Source organism: Littorina saxatilis, linkage group LG16 (assembly GCF_037325665.1).
Source record: "Littorina saxatilis isolate snail1 linkage group LG16, US_GU_Lsax_2.0, whole genome shotgun sequence".
In the NCBI taxonomy this organism is placed as follows: Eukaryota; Metazoa; Mollusca; class Gastropoda; order Littorinimorpha; family Littorinidae; genus Littorina; species Littorina saxatilis.
In genome coordinates this window covers 36,859,908-36,878,636 of record NC_090260.1, presented here as the reverse complement: position 1 = coordinate 36,878,636, position 18,729 = coordinate 36,859,908, and the positions used below count along the sequence as shown (strand labels likewise).

The 18,729-nt window shown below is 42.8% G+C and overlaps 2 protein-coding genes and 1 long non-coding RNA gene across 3 annotated transcripts in view; 1 reads left to right on the top strand and 2 right to left on the bottom strand.

Annotated features, from left to right (window-relative positions):
* Positions 1–726: 726 nt before the first annotated feature.
* On the bottom strand, positions 727–2,661 carry LOC138949983 (uncharacterized). The gene has a single exon (XM_070321764.1). The coding sequence runs from the start codon at positions 2,650–2,652 to the stop codon at positions 727–729; it is 1,926 nt and encodes a 641-aa protein (XP_070177865.1). The 5' UTR covers positions 2,653–2,661.
* A 228-nt stretch (positions 2,662–2,889) lies between these two features.
* On the bottom strand, positions 2,890–5,718 carry LOC138950245 (uncharacterized). Its single transcript, XR_011450573.1, has 3 exons — positions 5,501–5,718; positions 3,837–3,973; positions 2,890–3,066 (listed from the first exon to the last, which is right to left on the bottom strand). It is a non-coding gene; the product is annotated as an uncharacterized lncRNA (long non-coding RNA).
* A 697-nt stretch (positions 5,719–6,415) lies between these two features.
* The window catches only part of LOC138949981 (cilia- and flagella-associated protein 337-like), a 65,264-nt gene continuing 52,950 nt past the window's right edge, over positions 6,416–18,729 (top strand). The window contains exons 1-4 of the mRNA XM_070321763.1: positions 6,416–6,957; positions 7,831–7,909; positions 8,984–9,079; positions 9,674–9,828. Coding sequence (XP_070177864.1) covers positions 6,878–6,957; positions 7,831–7,909; positions 8,984–9,079; positions 9,674–9,828 — 410 coding nt within the window. The 5' untranslated portion in view covers positions 6,416–6,877. The remainder of the gene's footprint in view (positions 6,958–7,830; positions 7,910–8,983; positions 9,080–9,673; positions 9,829–18,729) is intronic.

Sequence of the window (18,729 nt, the reverse complement as noted above, 5' to 3'; positions counted from 1 at the left end):
ATTGCTCAATCCTGTTTGAGTGGAGTTCGCCTCCAAAGGTGATTAACACGGTTACATTCGTCGACAAGGATGGGACTCGATATGGTCAGGAATGGCATTATGGCCACTGAATCATTTTCGTGCTGTTCCCATTCCACGAATCTGGGAGGGACCTAAGCTTGGCGGGTCCATTGTTCGGACCCGGCAAAGCCGGCGTACGGCTCTAAGTACTTCTTCCCGGCGAAGCCGGCTACCCGGCGAAGCGGGTATTCATTCTAGTATATATATATATACGACTTGTGTCTGTCTGTCTGTCTGTTCGCGATGCACGGCCAAAGTTCTCGGTGGATCTTTTTCAAATTTAGACACCGTATTCAGCTACACCCCGGACACAACCTCATTGATGAGATATTTCAACACGTGCTCTCAGCGCTGTGCGCGCTGAACCGATTTTGTTGTTTTTTGTCTGGATCCACTACCAGTAACTCTTCCTTATCTTCTCCAGTGTTTTCAGCCGCGATTATCTCCCTTCCTCCGTGTGGCATCAATCCATATTCCCGTTACTATGTTACTATTTTTAGAAGGTCACTGCACGTTACTATTTTTAGAAGGTCTCCAGTGTTTTGCGCGTTTATCTACTTTCCTTCGTGCGCCGGTTTGCCGGGTCCCAGGCGCAGCCTCCTGGTATTCGGCTCTACTTCTTCCCGGCGAAGCCGGTACCCGGCGAAGCGGGTAATCATCTAGTATTTATATATCTAATATAGGTCTATGGTGTGTGTATGTGCCAGTCAGTGTCAACATAGACCTATACCAGTCCTGAAAATACCCCAGAAAATCATTTCTCAGATAATACAGTCTCTCATCATTCAAATCAGTGAATGCTTTCAAGTCTGCCATGGATTCCTTTTCTGTACATTTTCCTTCAAATGTCTCACATTTAAACAATGCAAAAAATCGATTCATATGTTTAATGAAGCTTACATTTTCAGACACATCTCTTCCGTAGTTTTTCTCAAGAGAGTCTGCAACAGTCTTGCTTAAAACTTGAACTGCAAACTTCACTTTCATCTGGTTAAAAGCTGTCAAATTTACATGATTGCGAGTGAGCTTGTGTGTCTCGCTAAAAATTTTACCTTCAACATGATTGGTGTACAGATCAACAATATGCTGCCATTTTAGTTCAAAGCCGTTTTTCCACAGTGTCCTGGTTCTCCTGTGGCCAGAGGAGTTTGCAAAGCAATTTCTAGCAGTCTTCATAAGATGTGGAACATCTGAAATGAAGTACAGTTTACGTCTTGGAAAAGAATACCTGTTCCAGCACCAATAGCCTTCCTCTGTCACAGCATTGTACTTGAAAAATTTTCTGTTGGGAGTTGCACCATCACATGTAACAAATATCACTTTGAGATTACAGACCAGTTCAAGAATCCGTACAGCCTCCCAAATAATAGAACACAAGTATTCTCCAGTAGCACCTGTAGTTGCAAAGCAAGCAAATGGGTATTTGAGACTTGTGACAGCTCCTCTTACCATGACAACTAACATGTTAGTAGCGACCTGGTTAGACTTTTCATTCATACATTTGTGGAGATTGTCCAGTTCGTTTGCTGTCTCATTTAGGTCTACATATCCAATCAGGTTACCGGTGTGTCGGTCATAGACCAAACTCTGGTTAATTTGTACCTCATCTTGCAAAATGCCTACATAGCTCTTCCACTCATGCTCAAACAAACCTAGCTTTTCTGCCTCTTCCTTGAGATGTATTGCACACTGGGTTGAAAATCCATTTGTGTTTGGCAAATAATTCGAGTAGTCAAACAAAGTACGTGAACTTGGTAGAACTAAAAACCCAGTTTCTCTCATTGCATCATATGCCTTTGAACTCACATTATGGATATACAAACACCACTTAATGATCATGGGGTGCCATCTTATGCCAGTTGACTTGCCCTGAGCACACTTCAGTTGCTGTTCCCAAAGAACTTTTGGTAGGGAATTTTCATTAGGAAAAGCCTTTTCCACACCAGACTTATGGTTACGTAAAAGTTGCAGCATATCAGAGTTATCTATATCATTCAGGTCATGTCCTTTCTGTGCAATTTCTTTCAGAATATCGCGTCTCATTTTATCCATTATGTTTGACAGAGATTTGTTTTCATCTTGTAGGTCTTTGATTTTTCTATGCAGTTGAGCTCGACTCATGCTACAATGTGCCACACGTGAGGTTCTCAGGCCCACAGCATTGTCATTTTCTGACTTGCTATCGCGATATGCTTTACTCCACAGTGTTCTTCTGTACACTTTGCAGTGGCAACACCTCTTGTCGTTTCTCACCAGAAACTGACAGTTCACTGTCCTTATTGTGCTTGTATACTGTGCTCCCATATTTCCTTCTTTGTAGGCCTTCGTTTGCATCTGATTGTCACACAAAACAGCATTGTCTGGCAAAAGCTTCTGAAACTGCTCATCGTTGTTCCCCTCACAAATAGACCACCATGGGGCTGTCAGCTTTTTCACAACAAGCTGCACATCTTCAGCTGAAAAAACCCGTTTTGGAAGCCCTTCCCAAAAATTGTGCACTGCAGAAAGCGGCCTGTTGTGAACTGACAATGATAATGTAAGATCACGTTCTACATGCAACACAGTTTTCACTCCCAACAAAATCACAATCATTGTACAGAAGCAAAAGACGTATCAACTGGCGACTCCCTGCAATAAGGCCCCCCCCAAAAAATAGTCTGTTTACGGTAACCCGACCGACCCTATTTTTTTCGCGCGACCCTAGACTTTTTTTTGGCATTTGGGAAAAAAAAAATCTTTTGTTATTTTTGCAAAATAACGTAAAAATATGGTTTTTTGGAAAAAAAAAAATAATAATCCCGACCTACCGACCCTATTGTTTTGGCCTATGTTACCGTAAACAGACCTTTTTTTTTTTGCCTAACAAGGAAGAATCCATCTGCCAGATCACCATCAGAATCTGCTACTTCGGTTCCTGATGAATCGGGATCAACAGTTAGCCCAGGGCAGTCCTCAATCAGAAAATCACCCCACTCCCAAGGTTCTGCTTGAGCACCCTCGTCAAGCCTGACAAATAAAAAGAAAATATAGTCATTTAATCTAACTTGATATTTCCAACAAGTACAGAAGTAGCCTTGGAAATGTGTTTATAGACAGACGGGCGCAGTGGCGTGGTGGTAAGACGTCGGCCTCGTAATCGAGAGGTCGGGAGTTCGAATCCCGGTCGCTGCCGCCTGGTGGGTTAAGAGTGGAGATTTTTCCGATCTCCCAGGTCAACTTATGTGCAGACCTGCTAGTGACTTAACCCCCTTCGTGTGTACACGCAAGCACAAGACCAAGTGCGCACGGAAAAGATCCTGTAATCCATGTCAGAGTTCGGTGGGTTATGGAAACACGAAAATACCCAGCATGCCTACGCAACGAAATCGGAGTGAAGCTGACTATGCTCTCAGAGTATAGTGTGGGGAACCCAAATGGGCAAACGAGCTCACACGTAACCAGAAAATTCTGGAACGCTGAAGAAGAAGAAGAAGAAGTATTTATAGAAAGACTAGTAGGTTCTTTCAAGTCAAAAACTGAAAAAGGCTCTGCCTTGTGAAAATTTCATTGGCCCTGTTGTCATTGTGTTATGTTATTATGTATGGCTTTGCTTTTAACTCTGTCTCACAGTTGGGAACAGGAGAAATATGTAGTTAGTCCCTCCTTTTTGCATTTCCCTTCACAAATCATAAATCCAGGCTAGAGTACTTGACATACCTAAATTCGGTCATCCCTTCTACATTCAAATCTGCTGACAATATAGTGTATTATTTTAAATTCAAATGAAAAATACTTACTGGATCTGAGTACAAAACTGCAACAACTTGTCTTCCTCAGTCTTCATATTCCTTTCTTCAGCATTCTTTCTGCATGCTCCAGCCTGTTTGGATCTCGATCCTTTCCGAGGCATTCCAACACGTTTCCACCGCCCCATCTGGAAGATCATTAAAATACTGACATCATAAACATATTACAAATGCCCCTACATAAATAACCAATTAAATGTGTTTCTGATTCCTTGTTGCAACACTCTTTGCAAACAATAATTATTATTATAAGTATAAAATTAACAGCTCACCACTAACAAAATTTAAAAAAAAAAAATGTATACGCTTTGACTTTAAGGTAACTGTAAATCTGTTAAATTATCATTATTATATGAAATTAAAGTCAGATAAACAGCAGTACAGATATTAAACATGTACAGATGAATGGTGCAGGAAAAACCCTTTCTTTTCATATATATATGACATGCCATATTTCATGATTTATTTGACTCTTTGATTGTCGGTAGAGTCATGCAGCAATAGCTCTTAGACTAGGACTGAAATTCTGTTATCATCTGCAAATTTATATGTCCAAATATCCCAACTTTAATGCAATGATTTAATTAAAGTAAGAAAAAGAAAGGAACCATGGATGCACCTTGCTTTCAAAAACATACTCATTAAAGGCATATGTACGCGCTCCCGTGTTTACAAAGTGTAGTTTGCCCATAATCGATGTCAAACGCACCATAAGACCATATAATGACGATATGTCACCATGCGCGGACCATAATACATGCATTACAGCTTGTTCTAGCCAGCCTCTGAAAAAGTGAGGATGTCAACAAAGCCGCGGTGTTAGCTCCCTTGCATCAACGTTACATGTGTTGCCAAATCTATAAATAGGACGATCCAGATCAAAATGAAAATTAACATATCTCAACATTGAAGGGGTCCTAGACCACAATATTTTGCAGGGAACTTAATTTAGCATGTCTCCAGCTGTTGGTAAAGCAATTAGCGTGTATAGTCATCGAGTACATATGCCTTTAACACCATTACATTTTATCTGAAATTTTCTGAATTTTTCTGTTGAAGATATTGATTGCAAAACTTTTGGAAATTAGCAAAAAAAGACGCATTTTCGAGGCTTCCCTGCTGAAAACATTTTAATTCTGAGACTTGAGGAGACTTTTTAGTATAAATCGTGGACTTCATGTTTAAAAAGCTCGCCGCCATGCATTACTATCATAAACAAATTACAAAACACACAGGGCAGCTCTAAAATCAAATGCTTCTTTATATGTATTTTTCTTGTCACAAAATGCAACTTTTGCACATCGGACTTCGAAACTTTTCGGCCCTGTTGAATAATTTCACGGGACACCGTTTTCAGTTTTACTTTCAACAATAACAACTAGCGTAAATCAGTTAAAATTTCAAAATTAGTTTTATTACTTACAAAGTTAGTGAATGCTTGCCCCTCTGCCGATTTTTAAAAAATCCACAATGAATGATTTCATCATGAAAATGGAACCATCGCGTGTTGGTGCATGAAAACGCCATTTTTTCTCAAAGCCGTGACCGGCGGGGTAACCGACTGCCAACTTCGATGCTAACTTACGTCTGTTTTCATGAGTTGAATGACAAAAAGAAAACAAAAACTTGGACTCCTGATAAATATAAACACTCACCTTGAACAAGAGATGTCGAATTCCCAGTGAAAACGCAGTAAACAGAAATAAACTGGACGGTAAATTCCCATGCGCAAAGTCTGTGATCTCTGGCACTAGTCAGCTGTAGGCAAGCATTTCGCGTGAGGCGGCGGAGTTTCCTATCCCTCTAAATAGGTCCCTGGTGTCATTCACTGCCACGGCTCACTGTGTCAGAGTCGGTGTGTGTAACCGGGCCATAAATACGATAGCCTATCCTGTGATCTTGATCTTGCACAATGATATACTTTGACTTGAGGGGAAAAACGAAAGACAAAATTAAACGACACACACACGCACACACACACGTACACGCACATTCTTGGTGCGATTCTCATTCTTTCACTGAGAGTCATTGGAAGCAGGGACCTATATTAGGCCCCCAAAAAAAGGTCTGTTTACGGTAACATAGGCCCAAAAAAATAGGGTCGGTAGGTCGGGATTTTTTTTTCCCCAAAAAAACCATATTTTTACGTTATTTTGCAAAAAAACCCAAAAGATTTTTTTTTTTTTTTTTTCCCCAAATGCCAAAAAAAAGTCTAGGGTCGCGCGAAAAAAAATAGGGTCGGTCTGGTTACCGTAAACAGACCTTTTTTTTTTTTTGCCTTAGATAGGTCTATGTTGGAAGGGAATGATTTCAGTGTTGGGGCGGAAAAGTCAGCCAATGTTAGATAGCTAGCTGGCGAGTGGAGTGAAAATGCACGGCTTTTTTGAACAGATAGATAATTAAGTTTGGCTGTTCTGTCTATGATGACAATTTACACATTTAAACAATTAGCAAGAATGATTCCGTATTAGAGACAATCGTCACACAGTGCCATTCCCAAAATGGTCAAGACAACATGTTCATTCGCTTTCGTCCAATCAGATAGCGCAGCACCTGCTTGGCAACTCGACGCGTTTGCAAAATGGCGGTGTATTGAGCGAGCAGTCATCAGTCTTCCGATTGACACAATGTAAACAACGGCCGCTCTACACCCCGTGATCGAGTTGTGGATGGATGTAGCAAAGCTACTGCAAGTGTCGTCGTCGTTGTAGACTGTGACGTTAGCCTGTGTACTTGCTCAGGGTAAAAGTAACGACGAAAGTAAACACGAGGATAGAATACTGCGTGAAGAAGTGTGTAGAGTTTTAACATTTGTGATAGATAGATAGGCCTGTGTGCAGTGTTGGCCGCGTATTTCGTATCTTCTCTCCGTCACCATCCTCAACTATACACATTGTTTTAATGTTGTTTTAGCAGATAAATCACGATCTGGTTGAGCTCACGCCTGTGATATTTTGATTCGGGTAGAGAACTGGAGCAGAGTGTAACTCACTAACTGTTTTTACCTGGAAGTGCTGTGTGACAAGAGAAACATGTCGGTGTTGTCCAGTCCAACACGGTCTACCCGTGAACCGCTGTATGAAGCCAGCAAGAGTCCAGAGAGACAGGAGAGGTAAGGAAGTATACGTAGAGCAATGAAGAAACTAATTTACAGTAAGACGACCCAGTGGTCTTTGAAGCAGACAGACAAACAGACAGACAGACAGACACACAGACACACAGACAGACAGACAGACTGACCAGACAGACTGACTGACAGACAGACAGACAGACAGACGTCACAGACAGACAGACGTCATAGACAGACAGACAGACAGACAGACGTCACAGACAGACAGACCAGACAGACCAGACAGACAGACAGACAGACAGACAGACAGACAGACAGACAGACAAACACTTATGATACAAATAACAAACTTAGGCCAAAAAAAAATAGGTGTGGTTACGGTAACATAGCCAAAACAAATAGGGTAGGAAGGTAGGCAATCATTTTTTTTTTTTTTTAACTTTTTTTCTAATGTGTACAAATTAAACCTATTTGACAGGGAAATAAGTGTGCGACTCGGGCAATTTCGCTTTCATTGCGTTTTCTGCACTCTTTTTTTTTGTTTTTTTTACAAATGTAATAAAACGTTATTATTATTATTATAGGGTCGGCCCCTAAAAATAGGGTAGGTCGGGTTACCGTAACCACACCTATTTTTTTTTTTAGGCCTTATCTCAAAATCACTGATAAATCTCGCATGGAAGATGCCAGCGAGGTAATTCATGTTTTTGAATTTTCAGTCCTTGACTTCTCCTTCCAAGATACATCAATGGAAACAAATTAAGTTTGGCAGATATCTGTGTGTGTGTGTGTATATATATGTGTGTGTCTTTGTGTGTGTGCGTGTCTCTCTCTCTCAATATGTGTGTATGTATCGTTCTTTATGTCAATGTGTATACATGTGTGTGTGACCCTGACTGTGTGTGTTGATTGCAGAAAGTCAGTGGGGTTGGATCAAAAGCTGGAGAACAGGTTGAACATGAAAGACTTGGAGAGACTCAAGAGTTCCTTCATGGTAAGAACTTTCATGGAGTCATGTGTGTGTTGCACTGTGTATGTGTGTGTGTGTCTGTGTACATGCAGGCATGTCTGTGTATGTGTGTGTGTACATGAGTGTGTGTCACATGCAGTCATTTGTCAATGCTTGTTCATCTGTGTTAGTGTGTTTGTTTGGTCCTTTGCAAAAATTTCAAACATGTTATTGTGCATGCTTTGTGTGTGTGTATTATGATTGTTGTATTTAAGTATTTCTTTGTGTATAATTATAAACAGTACGCAATAACGGAACAAGCCTTAATTTAGATCTGTGAAATCACTATCTGCATTGGATCATGTTGCATGAGGATGCTAGACAAATTGATGATTGATCAAAGTGGTGCTTGTGGTGCTTGTGGTGGTAATGACAATGATGATAACGAAAATTACAATAATTAAAAGTACAAAAACAACAATAACAACAATGACAATGTTGATGATGATCAATATATAATGACAACAACCGTGTTGAAAGTGGGTGGTGGTGTGTGTGTGTGAACATATGTGCGTGTGTCATACACAACAACACAACATCAACACAAGTTCAACAATGATGTTGACAAGACTATGACAAAAGAGATAGCAATGATTATGACAACAATATCAATGATGATGGGGCCCGGTAGCTCGGTAGCTCAGTTGGTAGAGCACTGGACTTGTGATCGAAAGGTCGCTGGTTCGAATGCGGGCCGGGACGGACACGGGTCAACTTAATGTGCAGACCCAGAGACGGAAGCCATGTCCCACCCCCGTGTCATCACAATGGCACGTAAAAGACCTTGGTCATTCTGCCATAAGTGCAGGTGGCTGAATACACCTAAACACGCAGACACCTGGGTAGCGCGACTCCGTTGCTGCTAGCTTTCCACTGGGAGGAAGCGACCCGAATTTCCCAGCGATGGGACAATAAAGTAATGAAATGAAATGAAATGAAAGAAAATGACAATTATAGCAACAACGACGATGATGATTTTGTTGTTGATGATGTTGATGATGATGATGATGATGATGATGATGATGATGATGATGATGATGATGATGATGATGACTGCAGGTGGAGGGAGAGGGCTACGACAACAGGCTGAGCCTGACAAGGGAGCAGTTCTGTGAGGCGCTGTCGCTGTTGTTGAAGAAGGGAAGCAGAGAAGAGGTAGAGTCATGTTCACGCTCAGGTATCATTTGGCTGCCATTGTGCTCGTCACTGTATGGCCCTTGATTCAGTCTTCTGTGGTTAGTTGGGTCTCAAGATTTCAATCATCTCTGCTGACCGTCTTAGTCTGTGTGGGATACTGTGTGTTTATGTATATGAGAGAGAGGGAGGGAGGGTGGGGTGGGGGGGGGGGGTGGTGGGGGGGGGGGGGGAAAGGATGAAGTTGAAACGGTATTTTGTCTTCAAACTGATTTTTCAGTATGCAGCTGCAGCTCTAGTGTATACATTTATACTGTGTGTGTGTGAGTATGGGGGTGGGAGGGGGGGAGGCCGCGTGTGTGTTCTGTTCCACAGTATGGAGAGCTCTTTGACAAGATCAATGTGACAATATATCTGTTTAACTATGTTCTGTTTCTCTTTGTGTGTGTGTGTGGAGGGGTGGGGGGTGGGTGGGTGTGTCTACATCACACACAGTATGGAGAGCTAATTTACAAGCTCAACGTGACAATTTATCTGTACTGTATGTATTTTGTATGATTGTGTGTATATACTGTGTGTGTGTTTTTTCATGTAAATGTGTGTTGTGTTCCGCAGTACGGAGATCTGTTTGACAAGATCGACGTGACAAGGGAGGGCACTGTGGATTGGGACAAGTTTGCGTCACACATGCTCCTCGAGTTTTACGAGAAAGACGATCGGGTCAAGTCCACACAGGTTCCTCAGTGGAAAGACCTCAAGGCCCTGCCAAGGTAAGCAACCCATGCAGTTCGTATTCAAGCTAACTGTGGTAAATGATGCAGTTCTTTCCCTTATCAGGACAGTGCTTGTCTCCCCCAGCTAAAAGACCATGATTCCTTGCTAATGTAAGCAACCCATGCAGTTCGTATTCAAGCTAACTGTGGTAAATGATGCAGTTCTTTCCCTTATCAGGACAGTGCTTGTCTCCCCCAGCTAAAAGACCTCAAGGCCCTGCCAAGGTAAGCAACACATGCAGTTCGTATTCTAGGTAACCGTGGAAACATGATACAGTAGTAGCCCTTGTCGTGACTTGCTTGTCTACATTGCAACACATGATACAGTAGTAGCCCTTGTCGTGACTTGCTTGTCTACATTGCAACACATGATACAGTAGTAGACCTTGTCGTGACTTGGTTGTCTACATTGCAACACATGATACAGTAGTAGCCCTTGTCGTGACTTGCTTGTCTACATTGCAACACATGATACAGTAGTAGCCCTTGTCGTGACTTGGTTGTCTACATTGCAACACATGATACAGTAGTAGCCCTTGTCGTGACTTGCTTGTCTACATTGCAACACATGATACAGTAGTAGCCCTTGTCGTGACTTGCTTGTCTACATTGCAACACATGATACAGTAGTAGCCCTTGTCGTGACTTGCTTGTCTACATTGCAACACATGATACAGTAGTAGCCCTTGTCGTGACTTGCTTGTCTACATTGCAACACATGATACAGTAGTCGCCCTTGTCGTGACTTGCTTGTCTACATTGCAACACATGATACAGTAGTAGCCCTTGTCGTGACTTGGTTGTCTACATTGCAACACATGATACAGTAGTCGCCCTTGTCGTGACTTGGTTGTCTACATTGCAACACATGATACAGTGGTAGCCCTTGTCGTGACTTGGTTGTCTACATTGCAACACATGATACAGTGGTAGCCCTTGTCGTGACTTGGTTGTCTACATTGCAACACATGATACAGTAGTAGCCCTTGTCGTGACTTGGTTGTCTACATTGCAACACATGATACAGTAGTAGCCCTTGTCTTGACTTGGTTGTCTACATTGCAACACATGATACAGTGGTAGCCCTTGTCGTTACTTGGTTGTCTACATTGCAACACATGATACAGCAGTAGCCCTTGTCGTGACTTGCTTGTCTACATTGCAACACATGATACAGTAGTAGCCCTTGTCGTGACTTGCTTGTCTACATTGCAACACATGATACAGTAGTAGCCCTTGTCGTGACTTGCTTGTCTACATTGCAACACATGATACAGTAGTAGCCCTTGTCGTGACTTGGTTGTCTACATTGCAACACATGATACAGCAGTAGCCCTTGTCGTGACTTGCTTGTCTACATTGCAACACATGATACAGTAGTAGCCCTTGTCGTGACTTGGTTGTCTACATTGCAACACATGATACAGTAGTAGCCCTTGTCGTGACTTGGTTGTCTACATTGCAACACATGATACAGTAGTAGCCCTTGTCGTGACTTGGTTGTCTACATTGCAACACATGATACAGTAGTAGCCCTTGTCGTGACTTGGTTGTCTACATTGCAACACATGATACAGTAGTAGCCCTTGTCGTGACTTGCTTGTCTACATTGCAACACATGATACAGTAGTAGCCCTTGTCGTGACTTGGTTGTCTACATTGCAACACATGATACAGTAGTAGCCCTTGTCGTGACTTGCTTGTCTACATTGCAACACATGATACAGTAGTAGCCCTTGTCGTGACTTGGTTGTCTACATTGCAACACATGATACAGTAGTAGCCCTTGTCGTGACTTGGTTGTCTACATTGCAACACATGATACAGTAGTCGCCCTTGTCGTGACTTGCTTGTCTACATTGCAACACATGATACAGTAGTAGCCCTTGTCGTGACTTGGTTGTCTACATTGCAACACATGATACAGTAGTAGCCCTTGTCGTGACTTGGTTGTCTACATTGCAACACATGATACAGTAGTAGCCCTTGTCGTGACTTGGTTGTCTACATTGCAACACATGATACAGTAGTAGCCCTTGTCGTGACTTGCTTGTCTACATTGCAACACATGATACAGTAGTAGCCCTTGTCGTGACTTGCTTGTCTACATTGCAACACATGATACAGTAGTAGCCCTTGTCGTGACTTGCTTGTCTACATTGCAACACATGATACAGTAGTAGCCCTTGTCGTGACTTGCTTGTCTACATTGCAACACATGATACAGTAGTAGCCCTTGTCGTGACTTGCTTGTCTACATTGCAACACATGATACAGTAGTAGCCCTTGTCGTGACTTGCTTGTCTACATTGCAACACATGATACAGTAGTAGCCCTTGTCGTGACTTGGTTGTCTACATTGCAACACATGATACAGTAGTAGCCCTTGTCGTGACTTGGTTGTCTACATTGCAACACATGATACAGTAGTAGCCCTTGTCGTGACTTGCTTGTCTACATTGCAACACATGATACAGTAGTAGCCCTTGTCGTGACTTGCTTGTCTACATTGCAACACATGATACAGTAGTAGCCCTTGTCGTGACTTGCTTGTCTACATTGCAACACATGATACAGTAGTAGCCCTTGTCGTGACTTGGTTGTCTACATTGCAACACATGATACAGTAGTAGCCCTTGTCGTGACTTGCTTGTCTACATTGCAACACATGATACAGTAGTAGCCCTTGTCGTGACTTGGTTGTCTACATTGCAACACATGATACAGTAGTAGCCCTTGTCGTGACTTGGTTGTCTACATTGCAACACATGATACAGTAGTAGCCCTTGTCGTGACTTGCTTGTCTACATTGCAACACATGATACAGTAGTAGACCTTGTCGTGACTTGCTTGTCTACATTGCAACACATGATACAGTAGTAGCCCTTGTCGTGACTTGCTTGTCTACATTGCAACACATGATACAGTAGTAGCCCTTGTCGTGACTTGGTTGTCTACATTGCAACACATGATACAGTAGTAGCCCTTGTCGTGACTTGCTTGTCTACATTGCAACACATGATACAGTAGTAGCCCTTGTCGTGACTTGCTTGTCTACATTGCAACACATGATACAGTAGTAGCCCTTGTCGTGACTTGGTTGTCTACATTGCAACACATGATACAGTAGTAGCCCTTGTCGTGACTTGCTTGTCTACATTGCAACACATGATACAGTAGTAGCCCTTGTCGTGACTTGGTTGTCTACATTGCAACACATGATACAGTAGTAGCCCTTGTCGTGACTTGCTTGTCTACATTGCAACACATGATACAGTAGTAGCCCTTGTCGTGACTTGGTTGTCTACATTGCAACACATGATACAGTAGTAGCCCTTGTCGTGACTTGGTTGTCTACATTGCAACACATGATACAGTAGTAGCCCTTGTCGTGACTTGGTTGTCTACATTGCAACACATGATACAGTAGTAGCCCTTGTCGTGACTTGGTTGTCTACATTGCAACACATGATACAGTAGTAGCCCTTGTCGTGACTTGCTTGTCTACATTGCAACACATGATACAGTAGTAGCCCTTGTCGTGACTTGCTTGTCTACATTGCAACACATGATACAGTAGTAGCCCTTGTCGTGACTTGCTTGTCTACATTGCAACACATGATACAGTAGTAGCCCTTGTCGTGACTTGGTTGTCTACATTGCAACACATGATACAGTAGTAGCCCTTGTCGTGACTTGCTTGTCTACATTGCAACACATGATACAGTAGTAGCCCTTGTCGTGACTTGGTTGTCTACATTGCAACACATGATACAGTAGTAGCCCTTGTCGTGACTTGGTTGTCTACATTGCAACACATGATACAGTAGTAGCCCTTGTCGTGACTTGGTTGTCTACATTGCAACACATGATACAGTAGTAGCCCTTGTCGTGACTTGGTTGTCTACATTGCAACACATGATACAGTAGTAGCCCTTGTCGTGACTTGCTTGTCTACATTGCAACACATGATACAGTAGTAGCCCTTGTCGTGACTTGGTTGTCTACATTGCAACACATGATACAGTAGTAGCCCTTGTCGTGACTTGGTTGTCTACATTGCAACACATGATACAGTAGTAGCCCTTGTCGTGACTTGCTTGTCTACATTGCAACACATGATACAGTAGTCGCCCTTGTCGTGACTTGGTTGTCTACATTGCAACACATGATACAGTAGTCGCCCTTGTCGTGACTTGCTTGTCTACATTGCAACACATGATACAGTAGTAGCCCTTGTCGTGACTTGCTTGTCTACATTGCAACACATGATACAGTAGTAGCCCTTGTCGTGACTTGCTTGTCTACATTGCAACACATGATACAGTAGTAGCCCTTGTCGTGACTTGGTTGTCTACATTGCAACACATGATACAGTAGTCGCCCTTGTCGTGACTTGGTTGTCTACATTGCAACACATGATACAGTAGTAGCCCTTGTCGTGACTTGCTTGTCTACATTGCAACACATGATACAGTAGTAGCCCTTGTCGTGACTTGGTTGTCTACATTGCAACACATGATACAGTAGTAGCCCTTGTCGTGACTTGGTTGTCTACATTGCAACACATGATACAGTAGTAGCCCTTGTCGTGACTTGGTTGTCTACATTGCAACACATGATACAGTAGTAGCCCTTGTCGTGACTTGCTTGTCTACATTGCAACACATGATACAGTAGTAGCCCTTGTCGTGACTTGCTTGTCTACATTGCAACACATGATACAGTAGTAGCCCTTGTCGTGACTTGGTTGTCTACATTGCAACACATGATACAGTAGTAGCCCTTGTCGTGACTTGGTTGTCTACATTGCAACACATGATACAGTAGTAGCCCTTGTCGTGACTTGCTTGTCTACATTGCAACACATGATACAGTAGTAGCCCTTGTCGTGACTTGCTTGTCTACATTGCAACACATGATACAGTAGTAGCCCTTGTCGTGACTTGCTTGTCTACATTGCAACACATGATACAGTAGTAGCCCTTGTCGTGACTTGCTTGTCTACATTGCAACACATGATACAGTAGTAGCCCTTGTCGTGACTTGCTTGTCTACATTGCAACACATGATACAGTAGTAGCCCTTGTCGTGACTTGCTTGTCTACATTGCAACACATGATACAGTAGTAGCCCTTGTCGTGACTTGCTTGTCTACATTGCAACACATGATACAGTAGTAGACCTTGTCGTGACTTGGTTGTCTACATTGCAACACATGATACAGTAGTAGCCCTTGTCGTGACTTGCTTGTCTACATTGCAACACATGATACAGTAGTAGCCCTTGTCGTGACTTGGTTGTCTACATTGCAACACATGATACAGTAGTAGCCCTTGTCGTGACTTGCTTGTCTACATTGCAACACATGATACAGTAGTAGCCCTTGTCGTGACTTGCTTGTCTACATTGCAACACATGATACAGTAGTAGCCCTTGTCGTGACTTGCTTGTCTACATTGCAACACATGATACAGTAGTAGCCCTTGTCGTGACTTGCTTGTCTACATTGCAACACATGATACAGTAGTAGCCCTTGTCGTGACTTGCTTGTCTACATTGCAACACATGATACAGTAGTAGCCCTTGTCGTGACTTGCTTGTCTACATTGCAACACATGATACAGTAGTAGCCCTTGTCGTGACTTGCTTGTCTACATTGCAACACATGATACAGTAGTAGCCCTTGTCGTGACTTGCTTGTCTACATTGCAACACATGATACAGTAGTAGACCTTGTCGTGACTTGCTTGTCTACATTGCAACACATGATACAGTAGTAGCCCTTGTCGTGACTTGCTTGTCTACATTGCAACACATGATACAGTAGTAGCCCTTGTCGTGACTTGCTTGTCTACATTGCAACACATGATACAGTAGTAGCCCTTGTCGTGACTTGCTTGTCTACATTGCAACACATGATACAGTAGTAGCCCTTGTCGTGACTTGCTTGTCTACATTGCAACACATGATACAGTAGTAGCCCTTGTCGTGACTTGCTTGTCTACATTGCAACACATGATACAGTAGTAGCCCTTGTCGTGACTTGCTTGTCTACATTGCAACACATGATACAGTAGTAGCCCTTGTCGTGACTTGGTTGTCTACATTGCAACACATGATACAGTAGTAGCCCTTGTCGTGACTTGCTTGTCTACATTGCAACACATGATACAGTAGTAGCCCTTGTCGTGACTTGCTTGTCTACATTGCAACACATGATACAGTAGTAGCCCTTGTCGTGACTTGGTTGTCTACATTGCAACACATGATACAGTAGTAGCCCTTGTCGTGACTTGGTTGTCTACATTGCAACACATGATACAGTAGTAGCCCTTGTCGTGACTTGCTTGTCTACATTGCAACACATGATACAGTAGTAGCCCTTGTCGTGACTTGGTTGTCTACATTGCAACACATGATACAGTAGTAGCCCTTGTCGTGACTTGCTTGTCTACATTGCAACACATGATACAGTAGTAGCCCTTGTCGTGACTTGGTTGTCTACATTGCAACACATGATACAGTAGTAGCCCTTGTCGTGACTTGGTTGTCTACATTGCAACACATGATACAGTAGTAGCCCTTGTCGTGACTTGCTTGTCTACATTGCAACACATGATACAGCAGTAGCCCTTGTCGTGACTTGCTTGTCTACATTGCAACACATGATACAGTAGTAGCCCTTGTCGTGACTTGGTTGTCTACATTGCAACACATGATACAGTAGTAGCCCTTGTCGTGACTTGCTTGTCTACATTGCAACACATGATACAGTAGTAGCCCTTGTCGTGACTTGCTTGTCTACATTGCAACACATGATACAGTAGTAGCCCTTGTCGTGACTTGCTTGTCTACATTGCAACACATGATACAGTAGTAGCCCTTGTCGTGACTTGGTTGTCTACATTGCAACACATGATACAGTAGTAGCCCTTGTCGTGACTTGGTTGTCTACATTGCAACACATGATACAGTAGTAGCCCTTGTCGTGACTTGGTTGTCTACATTGCAACACATGATACAGTAGTAGCCCTTGTCGTGACTTGGTTGTCTACATTGCAACACATGATACAGTAGTAGCCCTTGTCGTGACTTGGTTGTCTACATTGCAACACATGATACAGTAGTAGCCCTTGTCGTGACTTGGTTGTCTACATTGCAACACATGATACAGTAGTAGCCCTTGTCGTGACTTGCTTGTCTACATTGCAACACATGATACAGTAGTAGCCCTTGTCGTGACTTGCTTGTCTACATTGCAACACATGATACAGTAGTAGCCCTTGTCGTGACTTGGTTGTCTACATTGCAACACATGATACAGTAGTAGCCCTTGTCGTGACTTGCTTGTCTACATTGCAACACATGATACAGTAGTAGCCCTTGTCGTGACTTGCTTGTCTACATTGCAACACATGATACAGTAGTAGCCCTTGTCGTGACTTGGTTGTCTACATTGCAACACATGATACAGTAGTAGCCCTTGTCGTGACTTGGTTGTCTACATTGCAACACATGATACAGTAGTAGCCCTTGTCGTGACTTGGTTGTCTACATTGCAACACATGATACAGTAGTAGCCCTTGTCGTGACTTGGTTGTCTACATTGCAACACATGATACAGTAGTAGCCCTTGTCGTGACTTGCTTGTCTACATTGCAACACATGATACAGTAGTAGCCCTTGTCGTGACTTGGTTGTCTACATTGCAACACATGATACAGTAGTAGCCCTTGTCGTGACTTGGTTGTCTACATTGCAACACATGATACAGTAGTAGCCCTTGTCGTGACTTGCTTGTCTACATTGCAACACATGATACAGTAGTAGCCCTTGTCGTGACTTGGTTGTCTACATTGCAACACATGATACAGTAGTAGCCCTTGTCGTGACTTGGTTGTCTACATTGCAACACATGATACAGTAGTAGCCCTTGTCGTGACTTGCTTGTCTACATTGCAACACATGATACAGTAGTAGCCCTTGTCGTGACTTGCTTGTCTACATTGCAACACATGATACAGTAGTAGCCCTTGTCGTGACTTGCTTGTCTACATTGCAACACATGATACAGTAGTAGCCCTTGTCGTGACTTGCTTGTCTACATTGCAACACATGATACAGTAGTAGCCCTTGTCGTGACTTGCTTGTCTACATTGCAACACATGATACAGTAGTAGCCCTTGTCGTGACTTGCTTGTCTACATTGCAACACATGATACAGTAGTAGCCCTTGTCGTGACTTGGTTGTCTACATTGCAACACATGATACAGTAGTAGCCCTTGTCGTGACTTGCTTGTCTACATTGCAACACATGATACAGTAGTAGCCCTTGTCGTGACTTGGTTGTCTACATTGCAACACATGATACAGTAGTAGCCCTTGTCGTGACTTGCTTGTCTACATTGCAACACATGATACAGTAGTAGCCCTTGTCGTGACTTGGTTGTCTACATTGCAACACATGATACAGTAGTAGCCCTTGTCGTGACTTGGTTGTCTACATTGCAACACATGATACAGTAGTAGCCCTTGTCGTGACTTGCTTGTCTACATTGCAACACATGATACAGTAGTAGCCCTTGTCGTGACTTGCTTGTCTACATTGCAACACATGATACAGTAGTAGCCCTTGTCGTGACTTGGTTGTCTACATTGCAACACATGATACAGTAGTAGCCCTTGTCGTGACTTGTTTGTCTACATTGCAACACATGATACAGTAGTAGCCCTTGTCGTGACTTGGTTGTCTACATTGCAACACATGATACAGTAGTAGCCCTTGTCGTGACTTGGTTGTCTACATTGCAACACATGATACAGTAGTAGCCCTTGTCGTGACTTGCTTGTCTACATTGCAACACATGATACAGTAGTAGCCCTTGTCGTGACTT

Coding starts and splice junctions, on each gene's coding strand:
- LOC138949983 (XM_070321764.1), bottom strand. CDS start 2,652: ATGATTGTGATTTTGTTGGGAGTGAAAACTGTGTTGCATGTAGAACGT.